At 35.3% G+C, this 21,003-nt stretch overlaps 4 protein-coding genes across 10 annotated transcripts in view; 1 reads left to right on the forward strand and 3 right to left on the reverse strand.

Annotated features, from left to right (window-relative positions):
• LOC21385783 (protein trichome birefringence-like 13) overlaps positions 1-2,366 on the reverse strand; it is a 3,708-nt gene extending 1,342 nt beyond the window's left edge. Inside the window, exons 1-5 of the mRNA XM_024171441.1 lie at positions 1,769-2,366; positions 1,209-1,386; positions 758-898; positions 470-590; positions 124-258 (exon numbers count right to left, since the gene is read on the reverse strand). Of these exons, the coding sequence (XP_024027209.1) occupies positions 124-258; positions 470-590; positions 758-898; positions 1,209-1,386; positions 1,769-2,288 (1,095 nt within the window). The 5' untranslated portion in view covers positions 2,289-2,366. The remainder of the gene's footprint in view (positions 1-123; positions 259-469; positions 591-757; positions 899-1,208; positions 1,387-1,768) is intronic.
• Positions 2,367-3,988: 1,622 nt separating this feature from the next.
• Positions 3,989-7,526, reverse strand: LOC21385784 (uncharacterized protein At3g49720). 3 transcript variants are annotated; one of them, XM_010106998.2, is made up of 7 exons: positions 7,343-7,526; positions 6,531-6,685; positions 6,261-6,300; positions 5,855-5,893; positions 5,075-5,449; positions 4,688-4,743; positions 3,989-4,444 (listed from the first exon to the last, which is right to left on the reverse strand). In XM_010106998.2, exons 2-7 carry the CDS (start codon positions 6,651-6,653, stop codon positions 4,292-4,294), a joined length of 786 nt encoding a protein of 261 aa, XP_010105300.1. In that variant the 5' UTR covers positions 6,654-6,685; positions 7,343-7,526; the 3' UTR covers positions 3,989-4,291. The 3 variants fall into 3 exon arrangements, with proteins under 3 accessions (XP_010105300.1, XP_024027204.1, XP_024027205.1); XM_024171436.1 differs by having other exon boundaries at positions 6,531-6,695; XM_024171437.1 differs by having other exon boundaries at positions 6,531-6,705.
• Positions 7,527-9,372: 1,846 nt separating this feature from the next.
• LOC21385785 (AP-5 complex subunit zeta-1) lies at positions 9,373-14,755 on the forward strand. 3 transcript variants are annotated; one of them, XM_024171438.1, is made up of 16 exons: positions 9,373-9,659; positions 9,780-9,920; positions 10,306-10,397; positions 10,745-10,841; positions 11,167-11,210; positions 11,371-11,459; positions 11,552-11,643; positions 11,728-11,874; positions 12,483-12,630; positions 12,761-12,837; positions 13,076-13,147; positions 13,246-13,317; positions 13,393-13,520; positions 13,643-13,802; positions 13,973-14,183; positions 14,442-14,755. In XM_024171438.1, the coding sequence occupies exons 1-16, from the start codon at positions 9,558-9,560 to the stop codon at positions 14,489-14,491; spliced, it is 1,722 nt and encodes a 573-aa protein (XP_024027206.1). In that variant the 5' UTR covers positions 9,373-9,557; the 3' UTR covers positions 14,492-14,755. The 3 variants fall into 3 exon arrangements, with proteins under 3 accessions (XP_024027206.1, XP_024027207.1, XP_024027208.1); XM_024171439.1 differs by having other exon boundaries at positions 13,270-13,317; XM_024171440.1 differs by lacking the exon at positions 14,442-14,755 and having other exon boundaries at positions 13,905-13,983.
• A 1,760-nt stretch (positions 14,756-16,515) lies between these two features.
• On the reverse strand, positions 16,516-20,578 carry LOC21385786 (geranylgeranyl transferase type-2 subunit beta 1). Of its 3 annotated transcripts, none has more exons than XM_024171445.1 (11): positions 20,515-20,578; positions 19,035-19,240; positions 18,830-18,883; positions 18,592-18,742; positions 18,299-18,415; positions 18,043-18,109; positions 17,815-17,963; positions 17,454-17,587; positions 17,275-17,373; positions 17,039-17,114; positions 16,516-16,762 (listed from the first exon to the last, which is right to left on the reverse strand). In XM_024171445.1, the coding sequence occupies exons 3-11, from the start codon at positions 18,881-18,883 to the stop codon at positions 16,668-16,670; spliced, it is 942 nt and encodes a 313-aa protein (XP_024027213.1). In that variant the 5' UTR covers positions 19,035-19,240; positions 20,515-20,578; the 3' UTR covers positions 16,516-16,667. The 3 variants fall into 3 exon arrangements, with proteins under 3 accessions (XP_024027213.1, XP_024027212.1, XP_024027214.1); XM_024171444.1 differs by having other exon boundaries at positions 19,030-19,240; XM_024171446.1 differs by lacking the exon at positions 20,515-20,578 and adding an exon at positions 19,805-19,840 and having other exon boundaries at positions 19,030-19,240.
• Positions 20,579-21,003: the final 425 nt, after the last annotated feature.

Below are 21,003 nucleotides of genomic sequence, written 5' to 3' on the forward strand. Positions count from 1 at the left end.
GAGGTGGGCGTGCGGGGAGGGGGGGGTGGGGGGGGGGTGGAAATCTGTGAAAATGGCTTGTCTAAAAACAAAAAAACAATAATTATAAAACCCAATGAATCTTAATTATAGAAGGTGACTCACCTGCTCAGCCGACAAAGGCTTCAGCCGTGGACAAGTACCACCTTGGTCCCAATCACCTCCTTCAAAATGCCTAGGCGATTGTGTCCGAAAGAATTTGATGGCACCTGGTCGCATATTCTTTGCAACGTACTTTACCTACAATGGACACATGAAGATAGTCCACAAAAATAAGAAGAAGAACAGGACTATGGATAGCCAGCATTAATGAACTCCAGAGAGCCTAATTGTTCAATGCGCAATAGATGAGCGCTACGAGGATCAATTGTTTTAATGTCTATAAAGTTGGATAATTACGAGTGTACTCAAAGCTATATGTTCTTAATCTTCAACAAGAGAAGAAGCATACCATGTGCTTCAAAACCATATCAAGGCCCGCATCAGGAGAGACTGGAGGAATCACAGGCTGACCATTTTCAAAGAAAAGCATTGGTGACTTAACAGGGTCAAATTTTGAAGGAGCCCACCACCTGTTTATTGGAAATAAACAGTCAATAACATCTTCCATGTTGAAAGTGTTGTATATATCAAGTATCAGCTATAGCCAAAGAGTTAAGAAATGCATTGATACCCTCATATCATAACTTCATAAGTGACTGAAATACTCTATGGCAGATGAAAAGAACAACAAAATTACCAGTGTCCTGTGTTGAAAATTAGAATGTCATGAAAGCTCGGAGCATTTGCCCATGTTCCTTCTGGAATGTCAACGTCTACTCTGTAACCTTCTTTATACCCAAGAGCTTCCAACACACTGCCATTGGCATTGGCCGACCACCTGCCAAAAGAGTAATGTTATGCAACTTTAGAATGCATATTTTTTTCACATAGAATGGAATCTCGAAACAACTAATAGGCAAATGCATTGTAAATTCAATTCCTCTAGAACCACAAAAAAAAAAAAAAAAAAAAAAAAAAAAAAAAAAAAAAAAAAAAAAAAAAAAAAAAAAAAAAAAATAAATTTAAAAAACAAACCCTTAAAAAAAAAAAAAAAAAAAAAAAAAAAAAAAAAAAAAGAAAGTAATAGCAGAATGTAAGCAGTACTGAATCTGAAAATCACAGTGCAATAACAAAAATCGCTCACCTACCTACCATATCGCGCCAAAAGGTTGGTTCGATGATATGCAACGGTAAGATTATAGCGGAGAAATGTAAACCCACGATCAGCACCCACGGGCCTCCACTTCTTCACTTCACTCGACACGCTTTTTAGAGAGCAGAAAAGGGAAACAAACATATTCCTGTTCAAGGAATCGCCAATAAACCCTGCACTGCACAAAATTTATGAGTTCTAATTACAGCACACTCGTACCACAAATCGAAATAGCTAAACTTGAAGCTTGAATTTTGTTCTCCAAATCTACGACTACTTCTGCTTAGACAATCACGCAAAACAGTAAAAGAAAAAAAAATCAGACTAATTAAAGATTGAAGCTTTCAGACTTTGTTCTCAAAATATACTACTAAATCTGCTGAGACAAAAATAAATTAAACAAACTAAAGACTGAAGCTTAGAAACTTTGTTCTTGAGATCTGATGCCGAATCCGCAAATACAAAGACAAATCCTAGAGGCTAGATCAAAACAATCATATGTTCCAACAATGCCTTGAGTAGAAGAATTTTAGAGCTCAATTTAAGAGAAATTACCAATGCTGGTGTCCCTGTAAGTGCGAAGGAAGCTGATCGGATCAAACGGCGGGAGTTCACATTGCGTGGGTTTCCACCGCCACTTGATGAGATCGCGAGCGTTGGATTTGTCGCCAGAGATGCAGTTCCAGCCCTTGAAGATCTCCTTGCAAGTGTTGTCGTACCTTGCCGATCCGGCGCTCGGGTCGTAGATCCACGTTCCGTCGGAGTAGTCGCAAGAACCGGTCGGAATCCCCGGCTGGTCGGACGCTTCGGCTTTGTGGAATTGGTTGGATGTCGTTTCTCCGTCGATGCTCTGAAATTGGATGCTCTGAGGAGACTGTGAAGGAATGGAAGTCTTTCTGATGAGAGAGAGAACGAAGAAGACGGAGATAAAGCAGAGGAGAGAGAGAAAGGGGAAGAGAGGGACTTTCTTCGTCTGGTGTTGGTGGGAGAGAGCGTGGTCTCTCGCGGCCATGGCATCCAGTGCAATGGACAAGACAAGGTCGGCGCACGTTAGCCCAGTCCCGACTTTATACATTTACATTTCGTAAGTAAAGTTTTTTTTATTGACAAACTCTTGTTTATTTCGAAAATTATAAGGATAAAAAACTAATAATAATAGTAATGGTAATAATAAAACAAAGCAAATTAATAATTTGTTTTTCTCATTAAAAAATTAATAATTTATTTCAAATTCCTCCATGATTAAATTGGATATAACTTCTCGTATTTATTTCTACGGAATAGTCTTAAATATTGTTTATCATGATTTTTTTTTTTTTTTTTGCTGAAAGCTTATTTTATTTTATTTAGGGGATGCTGTTACATTAATCCAAACAAAGTATTTCTTCAGAGCCAAAAAATTTTTTTTTTTTCTTCTTTTCTCCCTCATCTTTTCTATTTTCTCCGTCTCATCCACATCTCCTGTGGACTTTGATGCAAACTCGTTCCTGTGGCTGTGAGTAGTGTCTTATTTTATGCTTTAGAAATCTAGGGAGAGAGAGTAAAGGGAAGCTTTGAAGCAACATTTGTGGAGCTTCTCAAGACCAGAAAATGGAACAAATGGGAGAGAGGAAGGCCTTGTTCTGTTGAAAGATATGATCACACGTAAACAGCAAAGTTTTTTTTTTTTTTTTTTTTTTTTGTAAGGGCTGAAAATTTCAGTAAAAAGATCGTGTCCTCTACAATCGGACGTCTTTTTAGTCCAGAAAAATGTCACGTCCTCTATGTGTACAAATTTGTGTCGTTTACTTCAAGAATTATGTGTACTCAAAAGTCTGTAGTCTGTCGTCATCATTTTCCATGGCAAAACAGAAAACGACATGTTGTAAAGTGTTGTTAAGAGTTTGATGTCTACTAAGTCGAATATACAACTCTTAACAAATTTTACTTGTAGCCCTGAGAACATGTCGTTCAGCTCGACGAACAGTGTCATTAATCCTTATTTTTCATTAACTATTTTCTTCTATTGTTTTGCTTTTTGTCTTTATTATTATTATTATTATTATTATTATTATTATTATTTTGACAACTTAGAAACCTGAGAGGTTGTTCTTTTATGGTGTAACTTAAATATAATTTTTAAATTAAATTTGAATTATAATTTGAGTTAAAATTATAACTTAAATAAAGTTGAATAAAATTAGAACTTAAGGGCTTGTTCTTTTGAGTGAAAAACTCAAAAAAATACAACTCAAGTTACAACTTTATTCGAGTTCATGTTCTTTTAAGTTTAAACTCAAGTTTAAACTCGAGTTCAAGTTTCTCCTTCAACTCGAGTTCAGAAACTCGAGCTCAAATTAATGAACAATATTTTTTCTATTTTTAAAAATGTTATAACTTTTTCGTTTTAATTCTGATTGAAATGATTTTTTTTTATGCGTTGACAACGAAAAGACGAATAAAACCCGACCCATATACCCTATTAAAATTTTTCATCAACATTGAGTTTTTATTAAAATACTGTCTAAATACAAATTCAAGTTTTGACTTACTCAAACACAAACTCAAAAAGATTCTTATCTCAAACTATAACTCAAATGTACAAAACCAAACACAAACTCAAATTACAAGTTCAATTCAAGTTATAACTCAAGAATTATACTCAAGTTAAACTCCAAAAGAACAAGCCCTAAAAGAACGTAAACTTAAATAAAGTTGTAACTTGAGTTTAAATATATATATATATTCATAGACTTGCCCGAGTTTTCCCTCTACCTTGGAAACAGCTCATAGATATGTATTCTCAATTTAAGATGAAATGACGAAAAGAATTATTCATGACAGATCAAAAACAGGCAGCTATTTTAGGACGGAAAGTACCAATTCTAAAGTATACGCGGTGAAGGAAGCAAATTCATGTGAAATTCACTTCCTTGATTAACAAATACACTGATCAAACATCTACTGTCTACTAATTTTGACACAAAACGAGACTGTGATTTCCATTTCATATGAACTTACTTACCCTTTGGGCAGAAAGATGCGTAGGCCTTGGTTTTCGCCTAAAAACTGAAAGGGTGATGAAGCGCACAACGAATCTCATTGAAATGATTTGAGATGAAAAACTTGGCAGGCGGGTTTATAGGACCTCTTGGTTGAAGCCTGTTCAAACTTCTTTGAGGCTGCTTCATTATCTTCCAAGCTGTTTTGGAGAAAAAACCTTATCCACCAAGAGGAGCTTCTCAACTTGGCCTGCAGAAAGTTAAAAGTACCCCACCGTTATTCCCCTGAAGTAAACTCTCTAAATTCTTATGAACTGAGGAAGCAACATTGATCAAGTGAAAACTATCACTGAGATGGTCAGGAAACAAAAATAATCAACACGCTTGTTCTTTCTTATGAAACAATTAATGACATGGAGTAACAAACAACGATGGCATCAAGTAAGATAGTGATGATGTATCATGGTAATCTTACAAAACAACTGTCACTTACTGGACGGCCAAACTTTGAAAGCTCTGCGACTTTAGCTCTATTCTGACCGGGATAACCTACCCAAGTAATGACAAGTCCATAATTTCCAAATGTTAGTTACTCCATCAAAATAAATACAATAAACAAAAAGAACATCTAGCTAACAGATTATACATAGATGTATCCAAAAACTAGTTTTACAACTTCTACCATTCACCAATAGTGTTGCACAAGGTCACTCCCTCGAAAATACACAGATATTTGCAAAACACCACCTATGAATCTAATGTATCGACTAAGTGACCAAGATTAAAACAATTTCACAAGCAGAGAGAATTGATAGAAGTCATCCAGACAATGATCCCACGGTGTAAATACACTTAGAAATAAGCGTAATGAGACACTTACCAGCAAATATAACAACACCATCGGTAGATACCCTTGCCAATTCAGGAAGAGTTTTGTTGAGGTATTTTGGAGACAAGTAATCCAAAGCATCTGACACTACTACAAGAGAAAATGACTTTGCTCGGTATGGCAGTGAGAACTTTATATCAGCCATTCGTACAAGGCCTTTGCGCACAAGACTTTTGCAATTCGTGTCAGCATCCTCCAGGTCATATGGTTCCACACCCCAGGCTTCGGTATCCTCCTCTTTCAATAACTTGGATACTACGGAACATGTGTCAGGGCCCACATGCAACACTTTATGCATGCTGTCACCGTATACTTTCTTCAGGACAGGTATGGCTGTCTGGACTTCATATGTGCACGAAACACCACCTGTGCATGCATATTATAGATATCAACAATTGCAATGGTTCCACAGCTTTTACAAGCTTGCATGGAAATAATCATTCCCAAATACTTTTAAGAGAAAAACAAATGCATAAATAAGACTACCCATAGAATTGTGCCAACTGGTACAAAATACATCATCATCCCACCCCTCATAAAGGAATCTCAAAGAATATCCAAATTCTAGATGCATTGACTTACAAGTTGAAAAATAAATAACAAAGTCTACATAAACGAGAAATTCTAAAAAGAATTCATAATATATTAATATCAAGGTTACCATGTTGATGAGGAATGCAGCAAATGTCATCATGCACTCCTAACGCATTGCAATATAAACAGAAACAAAGTTCAGAATAATAAAGTCGATAATGTTACAGTTATACTAACCTTCAACTTTTCTTACAGCCTCAATGTTGCTCGCTCCACCTATCAAACAAATCCCAACAGGTAGAAACAAAGTTACAGATGAGGTAAGAATAAGAACCTGAGCTGAAACATATTAAGTCCAAACTCAGTTGCCTAAGGTAATTTACAATTCTCAATTCTCGACTAAAACAAAGCTAGCAGAAAAGAAACAAAAATATCATCCTAGGTCCATAACTATCCTTCCATTCCTCTAATGAAAATGGAATTCAAATGAAAAACAAAAAAGATCCTTTTTTTTTTTTTTTTAAATTATTTATAATCTTTGTCTATGTTGTTGGTTTCTTAAACAATAAAGAAACAACAACAAACAAATTTTTACAACCCTTCTTTTATCCACTACTACTGAAAATGAAAACAAAAGATGTACCTGAGCCGCTATAACAATAGCCAATAATGAGAATCGCGCCCTGAAATTTTCAACAAGATAGCTTATCAATAAATATTCTCTAAGTTGAAACTAAATTCATTTCAATATGTGTTCATTAAGTTTTTACATCAATAAGCAATTCAAAGACACGTTTAAAGTCATATTTTCTTATTAAACCAATGATTATTAACTGTTCCTGGCATAAGACAAATGGATAGAATTAAAAAAAGTAAAGAGACATAATGGGCATAAAATAGCAGTGTAAAGTACCAAGACTACAAGCACAACAGATAGTAAAGGCGATGAACGGGTTTTGGATTGCACAGAACCAACGAATGGGATGCTTCCACTGTCAGCAATACGCCGAGCAGGATTTACTTGCCTCCTTGACATGATTATTTGTAGTAGCAGTTGTAGTAATTAGCCTGCAAAAAACTAGCATAAACTAAGACAAAATTTCAGATAATGGTGTTCCAATTTTGAGAAAATCCATCCACTTTTATTGTTTTTATGATATTTTCCACTAACTAATCTCAAAAAGTTGCATATGATATTCTCCACTAACTAATTTCAAAAAGTTGCATACTTTATCCAATTATCAAATCCAAAGAAAACATAAACAATGTCCAACCGTCTAAAACGGCGCGCACGGTAGGTACATACGTCAACACACGCTTACAACAACACTTTTCAAAAACTGACAAAGGAAAGTATGTCAATTGAGCTAAAGACCCATTAAGTAACTGTAACATTAAGAAAATCGACAAAAAAGTGGTCAAGTGCTTCCACAAACATGAAATTGCATTCGATAAATGCGCAACCTTCACAGTTCACACTAAAAAAAAAAAAAAAACGTTCTCTAGGTCATCCATGGAAACACAGATTATGAAAACCTAGGTTGAAGATTGAATCTAATATGCAAGAAAGTACAAATCAAAACACTAATTAATTACAATAAAATATAGATCGAGATAATCAAGCAAAATCTCAACTAGAAAGCAATTGAAATTTAGGGGGAAATAGAAAGAAAAGATCGATTGAGCTGCCGAAAAAGGGAAAGCGATGAAAGAGAATGCGATTACCGTGAAAAAGGAGGGAGGAGAGAGAGAGATCTCAGAGAAGCGAGGCAGCAGAGCAGATCTGAGCTAGGAGGGCAAGCAGACAGTGATAAAGAAAGCGATAGCGAGAGGTGTAAGAAATTGATAGATTCTAAAATCCATCGTGTAATGTTTTTGGGAAAACTATTTTTCAATTCCCAGCGGATCTACCTGGCATTTTATAGATATTGTATTTATATATATCGGAAAGGAAAATTAATTAATTAATCGATCAATAGCCCAGGTGGACTCTTTAACTAATGACTCGGTGAGTTAGAGGGTGAGGACTATTTGCTTAATAAAAAAAGGATAATTTACACAAATAGTCTTTAAACTTTTTAAGAAGTGACAGTTTAGTCCTGAATTTTTATTTTTAATAAAATGACTCCCAACTTCTTTAAAATGTGACATTTTAGTCTTTTCCGTTAAATTTTTGACGGTGCAAGTCAATGCAAGTCACGCGACTCTCTCTCTCTCCTCCCTATCTCCTCTATCTCTTCTCTCTCTCTCTCTCCCTACATCCTTTCTATTTTGTTTCTCTCTCAAACTAGATACATTCATGACCAGCGTTGGTAGCGGCTCTACGATTTCGGCGAGCTTCATTCATGATTTTTGCCTACTTCATTCGCTATCTCAAACCAAATTTGGCGAGTTCCTTTCACGATTCCGGCCTAAAGCGCGATTCTATTTCCAGCCTGATCTCAGGTCACAGATTCAGAAAAGATAAGTCTGCCATCGCAACGAACACTTGCTCGTTATTGTCCTCTCTTCCACGGTGGCGCTCGTGAGAACAATCAGAGAAGAGGAGTCTACCGTCGAAAATGATAAATCTATCACGAACTGCTCGCGATGGTCAGATCGGGCGAAAAGAGACTCCAACCTCGCGATGGTTAGAGATCTAACAAAGAGAGAACTCCGACCTCGACTTCTGAAGAAGAACTAACAATGATGTTGAGGAGAGAGGTTGAGGGAGATGAAATGAAGAGATAACAGGGGAGAGAGAGAGAAGCGAGGGTTTTTTTTTTATTATTATAGGAGCATTTAAGTCATTGTATTGAAAAAAGCGGTCATGTGATATATTATGTTAAAAATTTAACAAAATTTGATGGAAATAACTAAACTGCCACTTTTTAAAGAGGTTATGGGTCGTTTTGTCAAAAAAAAGATTACGGATCAAACTGTCACATCTTAAAAAGTTTAGGGACCATTTGTACAAATTACCCAAAAAAAAAGAAAACTAAAAAAAAAACATTATTAATGAATAAATAATAAATATGAAACTTGAATTTGAGTCTTATACTCAACTATGAGTGTTTCCTCTTAAAAAGAATTTCCTTATTTTCTGATATTTATGGCATTTTATAGAATACATTTGCGATTCACACCAGCTTGTGCTCAATTCCATAGGATTTATTAAAAAAAAATGTTTGTGTTATTTTTTATATTCATTGTTTAACACGCGAACTCTATTAATATATTATTATTTAAATAGTGAGTGCACGTGACAAAAAGTAAATGTATAAAGTGATAAAAAAAAATGACAAAAAAAGTGATTATAGCATTTCTAAAAAAAATCACATGAATCAAGTTATTAACAATAATGTTGGTATACAGTTAGATTTATTTTTATATCATGTTGTTCATATTCTTAATATTGATTGTAGTGTTTCTTTCTAATAAATTTTAATTGCGTTCAATTTTTTTATGTCGAGATGGGGTTTCATAAGTTGTTTTCGTCGATGTGTTTTATTGGTGGATTCAGTCAATATTTGAGATCGAAATCTCATGTTGGAGGTCATATAGGACTAATTTTATATGCATAAGCCATTAAATCTGAAATGAAATTTGCCAAAAAAATATTTTTTGTAGTCATCCAAAATTAATACGACGCCGTTTTCTAGAATGACGGTCTTGCGCTCTTGCTCTTTTCCACACGTGTTTAGCCGTACTGTATTCTTCCCGTCGATCTTCACTCACCGAGTCGAGATCAGACTCAGGGATCGTAAATTCCCACTTTCTTGCCAAACAAACAGTAAAACAAAAAAAACAAAAAAATTTGATTTCTTCCGCGAACAGCGACAACAAACCCAAAAGACAAAAAAAAAAAAAAAAAAAAAAAAAACCCCTTGATTTTCGTTCTGCGAAAGCGAGGAGGAAAAATCATTACTTCGGTTTTTTTTTTCCCCTCGAGAAAAGAAAAATGGATGGTCGAAGTCGTGACTGGGACATCCATCTCAGAGCCTTATCGAGTAGCGCCAGTATCGCCAGCGATCCTGCTTCCGATTCTTCTCTTCTGAAATCCGTGAGCTCCAATTCCAAAAGTTATAGCTTTCTGTTTGGTTGCCGAGAAAACGAGATTTTGAGAACGTGTTGCTTTTGTGAATCTTCTTTTCTGATTTTCCCTTTCGTGCCGTGCGGTTAGGTGAAGAAGCTTCACGAATTGTGTAAGGCTGAGAACTCGGAGGATCTGATAGCTCGAGTTTATCCACAAATTTACAGGCTTTTTCAACGCTCAGTCGCTTCTCTGTCTCAGTCTCAAACCTCCAACGGCCTTCTCTTACTGGTTTGGTTTAATTTTGCTTAATTAATTATGTGTTAACATTGGTGTTTTAATGGAAATTTCTCTGGCGTTAGCTTAATTATATTTATATTTAATTGCCAAAAAGGGGGAGAAAATAAAGAAGAACATGGAAAATTTGGATTTTCTAGTCCTGGAGAGACAGGGTATTGATAATGGGAGTAGCATTGGAAGTTGGGATATGGAAAATGCAAAGTTCAAATCACTAAAAAGCATAAACTTTTTCCTGTTCCTTTTTTTTTTTTTTTTTTGGCATTTCTGAAGAAATACATGTGAAACTTCATATTGTTTAGTTTCTTATCTGTTAATGATCACATTTCTGTTATAATTTAAGCATATTGCTTATACAATCTTTTGTTATATCTATCAGGCTATCCTTCAATTTTATCTCGATTTCGGTGATGTGGTTCTTCATGATGCTGATCCCAATTTAAGAACATTCTTTAGGACATGCTTGAGCCGGTACTAATGTCGTTTGTTAAAATCTTTATCAAGTTGTTCAGATGTATTTAATACTTGATCATAGTTTCTTCTTTTCAATGACCATCAAGCTGCACTTTCTGTGAGATTGTTTGGGTATCAGGTGTGGGTAAATTATCCTCTAAAATGGTTAATTCCTTTGACCATATTGTGTGTTTGAGACAAATATTAAAGTTTATCCTCTATTCTTACTTTGTTTGAAATATGCAAATTTTTCGGTGGGAATGTTGTCCTATTTCTTTTCCTTTCTCATGGAATTTCTTATTCTTTCCTTATCGAGCTTTAAGCTTGATGATCATCACTCATCGTCTCTTCTAATTGTGTTGCAGTGAGTTTGCAGATCCTGCTGTTGCAGAAGCAACCCTTGAGTTTCTGAATGTGAACAAGAAAAAACTTCTAAGCTCTTTTCCTACTTTACTGCCTCAGGTATGATTTGAGATATGCAGCACTTCCTGTTGATTGGGAAGTAAAATGGTCTTTTCTCGTTTGACTCACTGCCATAAATATTTATACACCTGCACAGACACAACAAATAAAGTAAAATATAAACTATGAATTCCAACTCTTGAGTGTTGCTTTATTACCGTGTAAAGAATTAAATTGCAAACACTTGTGGTAAGGTCATAATTGTCTTCAACTGGTTATTGAAATTAAGTATCCCCTCTTCCTTTTATACGTCTGTAATTTCATTCTTGTTCCTTTTTCCTTCTAAAAATGAGCTTTTGTGATATTACAATTATGTATCGTGCAGTTCTTTCCATTATTGCTGAAGCTGATTGCTTGGAATGGAGAAAAGTAAGTTCTTCACATATACCCACATTCTGCTTAAGTGCACATGTTCAGTTAGATATTTTTCTAAAAAGTGATGTATTATAGTTGACTGTGTTCAAAAAGATATTAACCAAATGTGATCAACTAGAACTGCTAATATTCATATATTTCTTTCTCTGTGCAGATTGGAGAAATCGTTTCTGAAAGTGTTTCCTGGATTGGTATCACCTGGGTCATTTCTTCCACTACTTCCGGCATTAGTGGACTTGCCAAGTTAGTTTTTGCTTTATTCTGGCTTATTTTGCATCTCCCTCTCCCTCTCTCTTGAAGTTCTGATCTTGACGTTTACTGTTAAACTGTGCTAGTTTTGGTTGTGGCATTGGAAAAAGTGGAAAAGAGCTCAGGGTCACTAGTTGGAAACAGCATAGCTTCAATCCAGAAGAGTACGGCTCCTGAGGGTATCTCTTATACAATACTATGTGTTTAACAAAAGCTCTCTACAAGATGCAAGAAATGATAACAATATCTTTTGTGTTTGCAGATGCTACTGGCACTCATGGATGAAGCTTATACGGGATCTACAATTGGAGATGGGGGAGGAGATTCTGAATCTGAAGACAGCAATACGATAGATGTCGCTGATCCTGTGTTCCTTGAACTTCTGAAAGATGAAAATGATGGCCTTGCTGTACAGTACTTTATACCTCAGTTTTCTTATTGCATACAAAAGAGTGCCTTGAGTCCAGGCAATTATGCAAAGATAGTACCATAAGAGTTTTTGACTTCTCTAGAATACAATGAAACTCATGTTTGCATGTTGTGGAGATTGCCCTCATGTCTTTGCCTTTCTTTCCAGTCGCTTATCTTAAAATAGTATATATGCTGTTAAGGAACTTTTCATTTACTGTTTATCTAATTTTTACTAATAAAATTGGAATGTTTCAGCTCCCTTTATTTGCATTTTTGGTTCTTTCTTTGTTTTGTTGAGTTATGGTTATCATCTTGATATTAATTTTTTCCCATCTTTCTAGTACATTTATATAGTAATTTAGAGGAATAAAGTAAAATTGTGGGCACTTACTTACATATCTCCTGATCTAGTTTTGGTCTTTTAACTTGGCCTTGGATTCTTCTGTCGTAGCCTGCACTTAAAATATCCAAGTAGGCATGTTCTTTTGCAAACAGTAGGTGTAATATATGCGAACAATAATTCTACGATCCTTATTTGGCAAGAAGATTGTTGAAGCTGGGTTGTTGAAATAAGTCATTGACATTTCAGTCTGTGTTGCATTTCAGGAACGCCACTGGACCTCCCCCGTGGTGGCTGCAGCACTACAGGCTGCAATCAACACCCCTCAGTCTGATAGGCTAAAATATGTACTCAATATGACACCCCGGCTTATTGATGTATATTTTGCCATAGCATTGCGTGATGTCAATGATTGTATGTCGATACTCAGTTCTACATATTATTTTGGCCATAATATGATCTTCCTTTTATGGAAGAAAGTTATATTTAAAACTCTGTTGAGTTAGTGTCTGATCTGAGATTTTTCTTCTTTTTTCTTTTCCAGCTTTGATCTGCGCTTTGATTCCTCTTCTTATGTCTAGAAATGCCACAATGTTGCCAGACAAAAACTTTTGTTTTGAGGTGCGTAGGCATTTAATTATGATTAATCTCTCTATTAAGGTTGCTCAGTGTTTGAAGTAAATGATGTTTATGTTATCATTTTTGTTTTTTCTAATCTAGTTAAATTTTATTGTATTATGTATTTTTTTCTTTTCCTTTTGATCTTTGTTACCTGGGAATAGTGACGAAAAATTACGACTCATCCAAGATTCAGATAGATTTTGAAGTTACATTTACGAGTATTCATTTGTCTCTGCAGGTTCGGAAAAGGCTTTTAGAATTCAAGCTTTCTGCATTCCAACGCTCTCCTGGTTTTATTGCAATTCTAAAGGTATGTATGTCTCTTCAAGAGTTATGGTTCCTAAATCATTTAAGATGTTTATGCGTTCTAATTTTATTTATTTTTAATGCTTTTCTTCATGGAAAAAGTTTGACTATCTAGAACTTTTACAGAAGCCAATAATGGATAGGCTTGCAGAAGCATATGACAGCCCAGAAAAGGTAGGTTAATTTCTTGTTAGTTTAGATTTTGTAACTGTGTTGAAGAAATTCATTCAGTTTTTTGTTTTCCTATAGTCAGAGTTGGCGTTACAACTGTGTTGGGCCATCGGAGAGCATGGTGGGGGCGGTGCATCTCACAAAGACGCAGCTCGTGAGCTTTTTGAGGGCTTAGAATTACTCTTATACGAAAACCTTTCATCTAGGTATGGATTATTTTACCTTAGTACTTTCCTTTTTTTTTTAAATAACTCAGTTTGGGTCTTTTCGTAGTGCTTTTGGCTATTCATCCCTTGACTTTCATTTTTGCATTTGTTTACTTCTGTAGTCGTCTAGGCTTTAGGGAGGAATCTGCCTTTGGCTCCGCCAGCCAAGTCTTCAGCAAGTCATCACAGTCAAGGCTTCTGTGTTTTGTTGTTACAGCTATAGCAAAGCTGGCTACACATCATCGTGAGTTGCTACCTAGGGCACGTGTTTCCTTGGGAAAGGTTTGGTCATTAGCTTTACCATATTTGTTATCAATTCATTCACGGTATCAGTGTTTTCAATATCTCTGAGAAATTTTCCTTGGCCTGATTTCTGTGCTTTAGAAGCAATAGTACAAACCAGCATTCTTCGGTCACAGCTCATATCAATTAGGTTGATGTGCATTCCTCAGGTAGCTCGATCGCGAATCTCAGACGTTAGAGTTTGGAGACGTGCTCGTGATTATTTGGGTTTAATGAGCGAACCTGCAATCTCCTCGTCTGTTTTGGGGCCTTCGCAACCTTCCCCTGGACTAGGGCAGAATCCAGGCACTGTAAAGTGGAGCGATGGTGCCACGAAGATGATTGCGCATATTCCATTTTACATTCTCGGTGAACAAGAAGGTATCAACACTTTTTTTTCAATCATTTCTTTTTTATTTTTAATCTCTTTGCTAACTTGACAAAAAAACAAAACCATGAAATACCAGCAATCATCCTAAATGGCCCCATCAATTGAATAATATCAAAGACGATAGTAGCTCAAATTGCGTCTGGCCGTCTTTTCACCCCTTTATTTGGTCATTGTTTTTCTTCTTGGTTTTTGGCGTGAACCATGCGTAATGAATAAGATACAAATTTCTATATCTTCACCTTTTGCAGGTCAACCTTCCCATGATTGTTCATTTTCAGATATTCTTCCAAGACGATAAGTGGAGCTTGTCTTGTGGAGAATTCTCCAATTTTGAACCTGAGCCGTTCTTTTTTGTGTCTCATGGATTCTTTGTTTGTCCTCGGGGGGAGCTACACATTATTGAGGGTAGGCGGCCGTCCCATCTGAATTTTTATTTTTCTTTTAATTTTGTATGTATATTTTGTTGAAAGATTACATAATCTTTATTTGGGAGATAGGAATAAACAGTTCCAAAGTTCCTTATTTGTGCAAAATAGATGATTCTTTTGAACTCGGCTGCTTTTATATTATGCCTGATGATCAACGATAAAGAATCAAGAGTTTGCATTTCTCTATTGAAACATCATATGATCACCAATTCACCATCAATAATAATTATGGGTGGCAATTCGTGTTATGTGTCGTGTTCGTGTCGTGTTTTGATCGTTTTTTTTTAATTTGCAGTCAACTCGAACACGATCCATGACACGAAATTTTTTAAAAACCGCAACACAAATACGACACGACCACTTTACGAGTTGACACGACACGACCCGAAAAAACACGAAATTGACCCGTGAATTCAAAATTGACACGAAAATTGTATATTTTTATTTACCTTTTTACATATTAGAAATAATTTAAAATTCATAACACACTAAATTACAATAACATCTATTGAAATTAAGCAAATAATAGTATAAGATTTTGAGTATAACTATCATGATATCTCAAGTTTATAATAAAATTTAAAATATGAAATGAAAAATATATGAGTTTTGTGTCGTGTTCGGGTTAGGCGGGTCCAACTTGAAATTGACTCGTGTTTTTTTGTGTCAATTTCAGGTCGACTAAATTCTGACCCAAATCTCATTTTTCTCAATCCTAACCCGTAAAATTCGTGTCATTTTTTAATCGTGTCGTCGTATTGTGACCCATATTACCGGCTCTAATAATAATGACGCATCTACTATGCGAGTACGTTATGTATGCTTATATATATATATATATATATATATATATATCTAGGGAGGAGCAATTTTAATAGAGTTTTAGAGTTCAGTAAATTGTTTATAACATGTTTGGGGCGTTTGCATCGCTCACTTTAATAAGGTAGACTCAACTTTAGGAAGCTATTACTACCTAAAATAACTATGACGTGCTCGTAGCATGTGCAAACTTTTTGTTCTGTTTCCCTTTCTCTGATTTTCCATGTTTCTGCAGTCAACATCAACAATTAGAATGGGTACCGATTAGCGGGGGAAAAAAAAAAAAAAAAACAATAATTAGAATGGTACCTTTTTCAACAATGATCAAGTGCATCATACTTAAAAATGTTATTTAATACCAAAAAATAAATGTAATTTATCATTTGCTACACGTAAATAAAAATGGTAGATTTATTATTGAGGATATTCTAGCAAATCGAGATAATGATAGTCGAAGAACATGTGAAAAAGCAACTGTCACATACTTCTCAAATTTACTGCTGGATAGTTGGTTCTAAAATCAGCTGTATAGAACTTCTTATCAATTCTTTAACAATCCAAAAGCAACCTCTGATAGCAATATCAAACGGGCCCTTGATGTTACGTTATCGTTGTTTTGAGGGACATTGTCATTTCTTCGGCTTTTTCTCTATGATGTCGTTTTCTTTGTTATTTTCGGTTAGGCCTTCCCATCATTCGGATTCCAGCGAAATTCCTACTCCCTCAGCAAGTGGAGCCGTTTCTGTACAATTGAGAGAGACTTGGACAGAAACATCACCGAGGGGTCAGATACCACTTGGCACTTGGTGGTTATTTGAAACAAAATTATAAATTATTTTCCCTCCTTTCTCTCTCCTTTCCTATTAAGAAGGAACTGAGTTTTAAATCTTTTATGGAGTGCTTGATATGAGAATTCGTGTCATAATTCATGACTCGTTATAGTATTTTTCTTCACAAAAAACACACGTAAACCAAAAACGGTTATAAATTATGGTTCTAAATCCGTGAATCAGACGTCCACTTATGCCATGACTATTTGCTTATATTTCTAAAAGCATTTCATCCAATTGCTTCCCACTAGCTTTGAAGTTTCTTTTCTTGTTGCAAATTTTTTTGTCCTTTTCAACACAAGCCAAATGCTGTCAAGATTACATCTTTATTCGGTCTTTTCTACAAGTTCAATTTGTCATCAGAAGGTTAGAAAGCAATATGGACAGAAAAGGATCATTATGTATGCAAGAAGATTCTGTTCACAACATCAACTGGCAAAGCATAAGCTGGGTCTATGGCTTTCACTCCCGGATATTCAAGAAGAGAAAGTCCTGCATCGATAAGCGTGGAAAACTTTTAGATGTCATAAAGAGATATTACATAGACTTAATAATCTAAACAAACATCAAATTATAACAAATCCATTACACAACCAATGACTCCCATCGTAGTATGCTGGAATCGGAATTCATAATCCATTTGGCAAAGATAAGAAGAAAAGGGAAGTATTGTTTTTCCAGAACTGTGAATTATGACTTTTAGAAAGAGTGGCATGCGAAATTCTTGGGTACGAGAAAGAAGGGAAAAAAGGGCAAGAGTGATGGTACCAGCTACACCAAAGTATGTGTGGTAAACATCAACTGCATCATCTGGTCTGTCTGAGATTCCTCCATTTTCAGTGTCCTGAGATTAGAAGAATGCACTATAAACCTCGTAGATAATAAGAGCGCAATCGCCACAAAACTACCAAGATGATTTTATGAAAGATCAAGAAGCCCATGCAGTTACAGAAAAAAGAAAATAATAAAAATAATAAAAAAGCCTATGCAGTTAGAAATTCTACCTGGCAGTCCAAGATAAACTTAACAAGCTTTTCCTTATTGATCCAATGCACTCTGTCAATCATGATCAAGCTAGAAAGAACCCACCATGAATAGCAGACCTGGTGAAACACGAAAAATTCGATAGGACTTGAATAATTCTACAGTTTCAATTTAGATAAGAACATTATCGACTACCCACATCAGGAAGTTTCTCTGGGCGTCCATTAAGACCTCCAGATTTGACTTGCCGCTCAGATAACCACCATCCAAGAAGGTCCCTGTCGACATGGTGCAGAGACCCCATAATAGCAAGAGCACCAACACAGCAGAAAACTGCAATTATGGCCAAAAAAGCATAGCCGTAACTATTGACTGATGTTACGAAGAGCAAATCATGAAAGTGAGAGCACATAATCGCCATTATTAAATGGACTAAATTTGACGTATGTAAATTTAACGTATGGCGAATGGAAGTCTTAACACACCACAAATAGTATATGATGTCACAAATTTCAAAAGCAGAAGTTCCCAAAATGTAATTGCAATAACATGTATCTTACTTTGCCCTGCATGAGATTCCCCACCAGGTGTGCTTCCAAATCCACCATCGAGATTTTTGCAACTGACTATGTACTTCACAGCCTTCTCTACATTGATTTTATCCAAGCGATGCAATAATGAGAGGCAGCATATGGCGATATAAGAAAATCTGAAAGAAAACCAAAAAAGTGAAGGCATGCTAACTTCAAAAAAGCATGAGGAAAAAAGTAAAAGAAGGAAAAGACTACCGAGTATCGACTTCACCCCACTCATCCCCAGAAAATGATCCGTCTTCATTTTGCAGCCCAGCAACATCTAACATAAAAGCTAAGTAACACAAGAAAAACTAAGCTCACAATGCCTAACATGACTATTTTAGACCATAACCTCTTGACATTTAGGAACATTCACCTATCTGTATTTGAACTACCACAGTAATAGTATTCCAAGAAGCCATTATAAAATATTTGAAATTCCTCTAAGAATAAGGCAGGCAAAGGATACAATTTGACACCTTTTCTATGTCTAGAACGCCAAGCTTGTTAAGAAGGGCCAAAACTTGAACAGCACTAAGGGTATACAATATGTGTGGGTCATGCCCAACATTACCGCCAAAACCACCTGTACAGCCAAAAAAAAAAGGAGAGAGAACGAGAGAAGAATATATCACCGCTCTGTCTATAGTATTAGTATAATCATTTTTAAATCCTATAACTTAATCATTCTCACTTAGGGAACAATTGAGCTGATCCATTTAAATTTATTCAAAAATCCAAAATGCCTCCCTCTATACAGACCTGACTCGTGCTGGCAGCTGATGATCCACGAAACAACCTCATCGACATCCACGGCATGTAGCTTTCCCAATAGGTCAAGAGTGGTTAGTCCCCAGTACGCCCCATTCATTCTCAAATGCTCCATCACCACCGATTCAAATGAATCTTTCTTCTGGTTTTAACAAATTCAACATATTTTTAGATCTTCAGAAGTATTCTATATGTTTATTTGTGTGTGGCTAATATGTAAAGAACAGACCTTTTCAACCGATATGATATAGTTGACGTGCTTCTCAGCTGCCAGCTCCCCCATCTGCAAGATTTTATTTCAGTCAGCTTTATTTTGGTTATTTGAGAACTGAGCTTAACAAAAACTATGATAAAAAGGAAAAAGCTTATATTGACCAAAGAAATATGCCGGCCGGGTTTCAATTGAATAAATTACTGTAAATAAGATACCCAACTATCAGCAATCTGCCTTCGACAGTATTCAATTCATTTCGCTTTTGGATCACCCAAAAGACTGCAAAGTGGAGTATCCCAGGGATTGTGACTGCAAAGAAGCTGATTTGAGCTAAGAGTGCTCGAGTTCATCAAGCAAACTGATACATTTTGGAACAAATTACACTGTAGGCAATCTATTCTACAACAACTATAACAGAAAATAATCCTGCAAAATAGACAAAGGGGGCAAATAAATCAACACTAATTTCAATTCAAGATCCAATGCTAACTTTAGAATCTGAAAGACTTTAATTTTTTTTAATAAGAAAAACACATTTACTGATAAAAATCAAATATAGGTACAAGAGGATAAAGTATCCTCCAAGACAAAAAAAATAACCAGAAAAGAAAAACTAAGCTATCACCCCCCTATTACATCTTTCCAATTTTAATATAATCAGCGAAAACGGATAACTCTTAAAAACTTTGTCCATTGAAGCCCAAAGGGAAGCTAAATATTTAGGCCTTGTTCATTTCACCGATTCGAGTTTTCAATTTTAGGTTTCTACAGTTAAAAGCTCTCAGAAAATGTCACATCTAACTTTTTCTGCTACAGTTAAAAACTCTCAGAAAATATCATATCTCAGCTCAAATTGAAAACTCGAATCCGCGAAGCGAACAAGGATTAGCTTTTTCATCCCGCCCCCCACTCTCAGTTTCACAATGTGAAGGAAAACACTCAACCCCTGAGGGATAAATTTCCATGATTTCTAAAACAACCTCTACTCACTTAAGTTTGAGTTCCATCCGATTGATTGCAGGCCATACTTTGCTTCAGATAATCTGTGCCCACAGGGAATGTTTTTCCAAAGGGAACCTCCATAGCCACTTGCCTAAAAGAGCCAAATTCTTCCATTTTAGATTTCCACAGATAATCTGAGAGATAAGTTTATTTTGTCAGCTTTTTGTTACTGTTTCCTGTCAAGTTTTTTTTTTTTTGCTTAGCCATAACTTGTTATTTTGTTAGATTTTTAGTAGTTGCCGTTCCTTTATATTATTTCCTTCTCTTTAGTCTATCTGTTTCCGTAATCAATAGTTGTTATCGTGTTCCTACGATATTTTCCACTTGCTAAACTCAAAAAGTTTCTTACTTTTTATCCAATTATCACAACTAAATAAACAAAAACAACGCCCAACCGCCTTCTCCATTGCTTCAAAAAGGTGCGCGTGGTAGGTAAATACGTCAACACACACTTAGAACAAGAATTTTCTAAAGCGACAAACAAAAGAATGTCAATTTATCTAAAGACCCATTAAGTAAAACATTAAGAAAATCAACAACAAAAAAGTGGTGAAGTGCTTCCCCAACCATAAAAATGCATTGGATTGATAACCAACAAGAAAGTACGCATGACAAAATTTAATTAAAATAAGACATCGATCGAATTATTCAAACAAAATAGTAATTTGAAACTAATTGAGATGAGCCTGGGGATTTACCGTGAGAGAGAAGGAAGAAGGGTGAGATCTCAGAGAGGAGTGAGGCTCTACTGTGAGTGAGGAGCTGGGTGAAAAGAAATTGACAGATTCCAAAATTTGGTTTTGTTTTGGGAAAGTATTTTCCAAGAATAATGCTAAACATATTAATTTAAATTATAATTTTTCTACCAATTTATATTATATAATATGTAAATTATTATTTTTATATTAATAAGTGTTTAAAATATTATCATATTAATTAATAAAAATATTATATCTATTAATAAAAATGTCAATTCGTGCATTAATTGATTCATCAAAATTCATTTGTGAGTTGATTTGTGGGTTAATATCATGGCATTTGTTTTTTTCAATTGCCAGCGGATCTACCTTTTATTTTTAGAATTTTATTTATGGAATATTAAAAAGAAAGTTAAGCCTCGTTCAGTTCGTTAATTTAAATTTTTAATTTAAATTAAAATATAATTTTATGTGAAAATTTTTAATTAT

Source organism: Morus notabilis, unplaced genomic scaffold (assembly GCF_000414095.1).
Source record: "Morus notabilis unplaced genomic scaffold, ASM41409v2 Scaffold1886, whole genome shotgun sequence".
Lineage (NCBI taxonomy): Eukaryota > Viridiplantae > Streptophyta > Magnoliopsida > Rosales > Moraceae > Morus > Morus notabilis.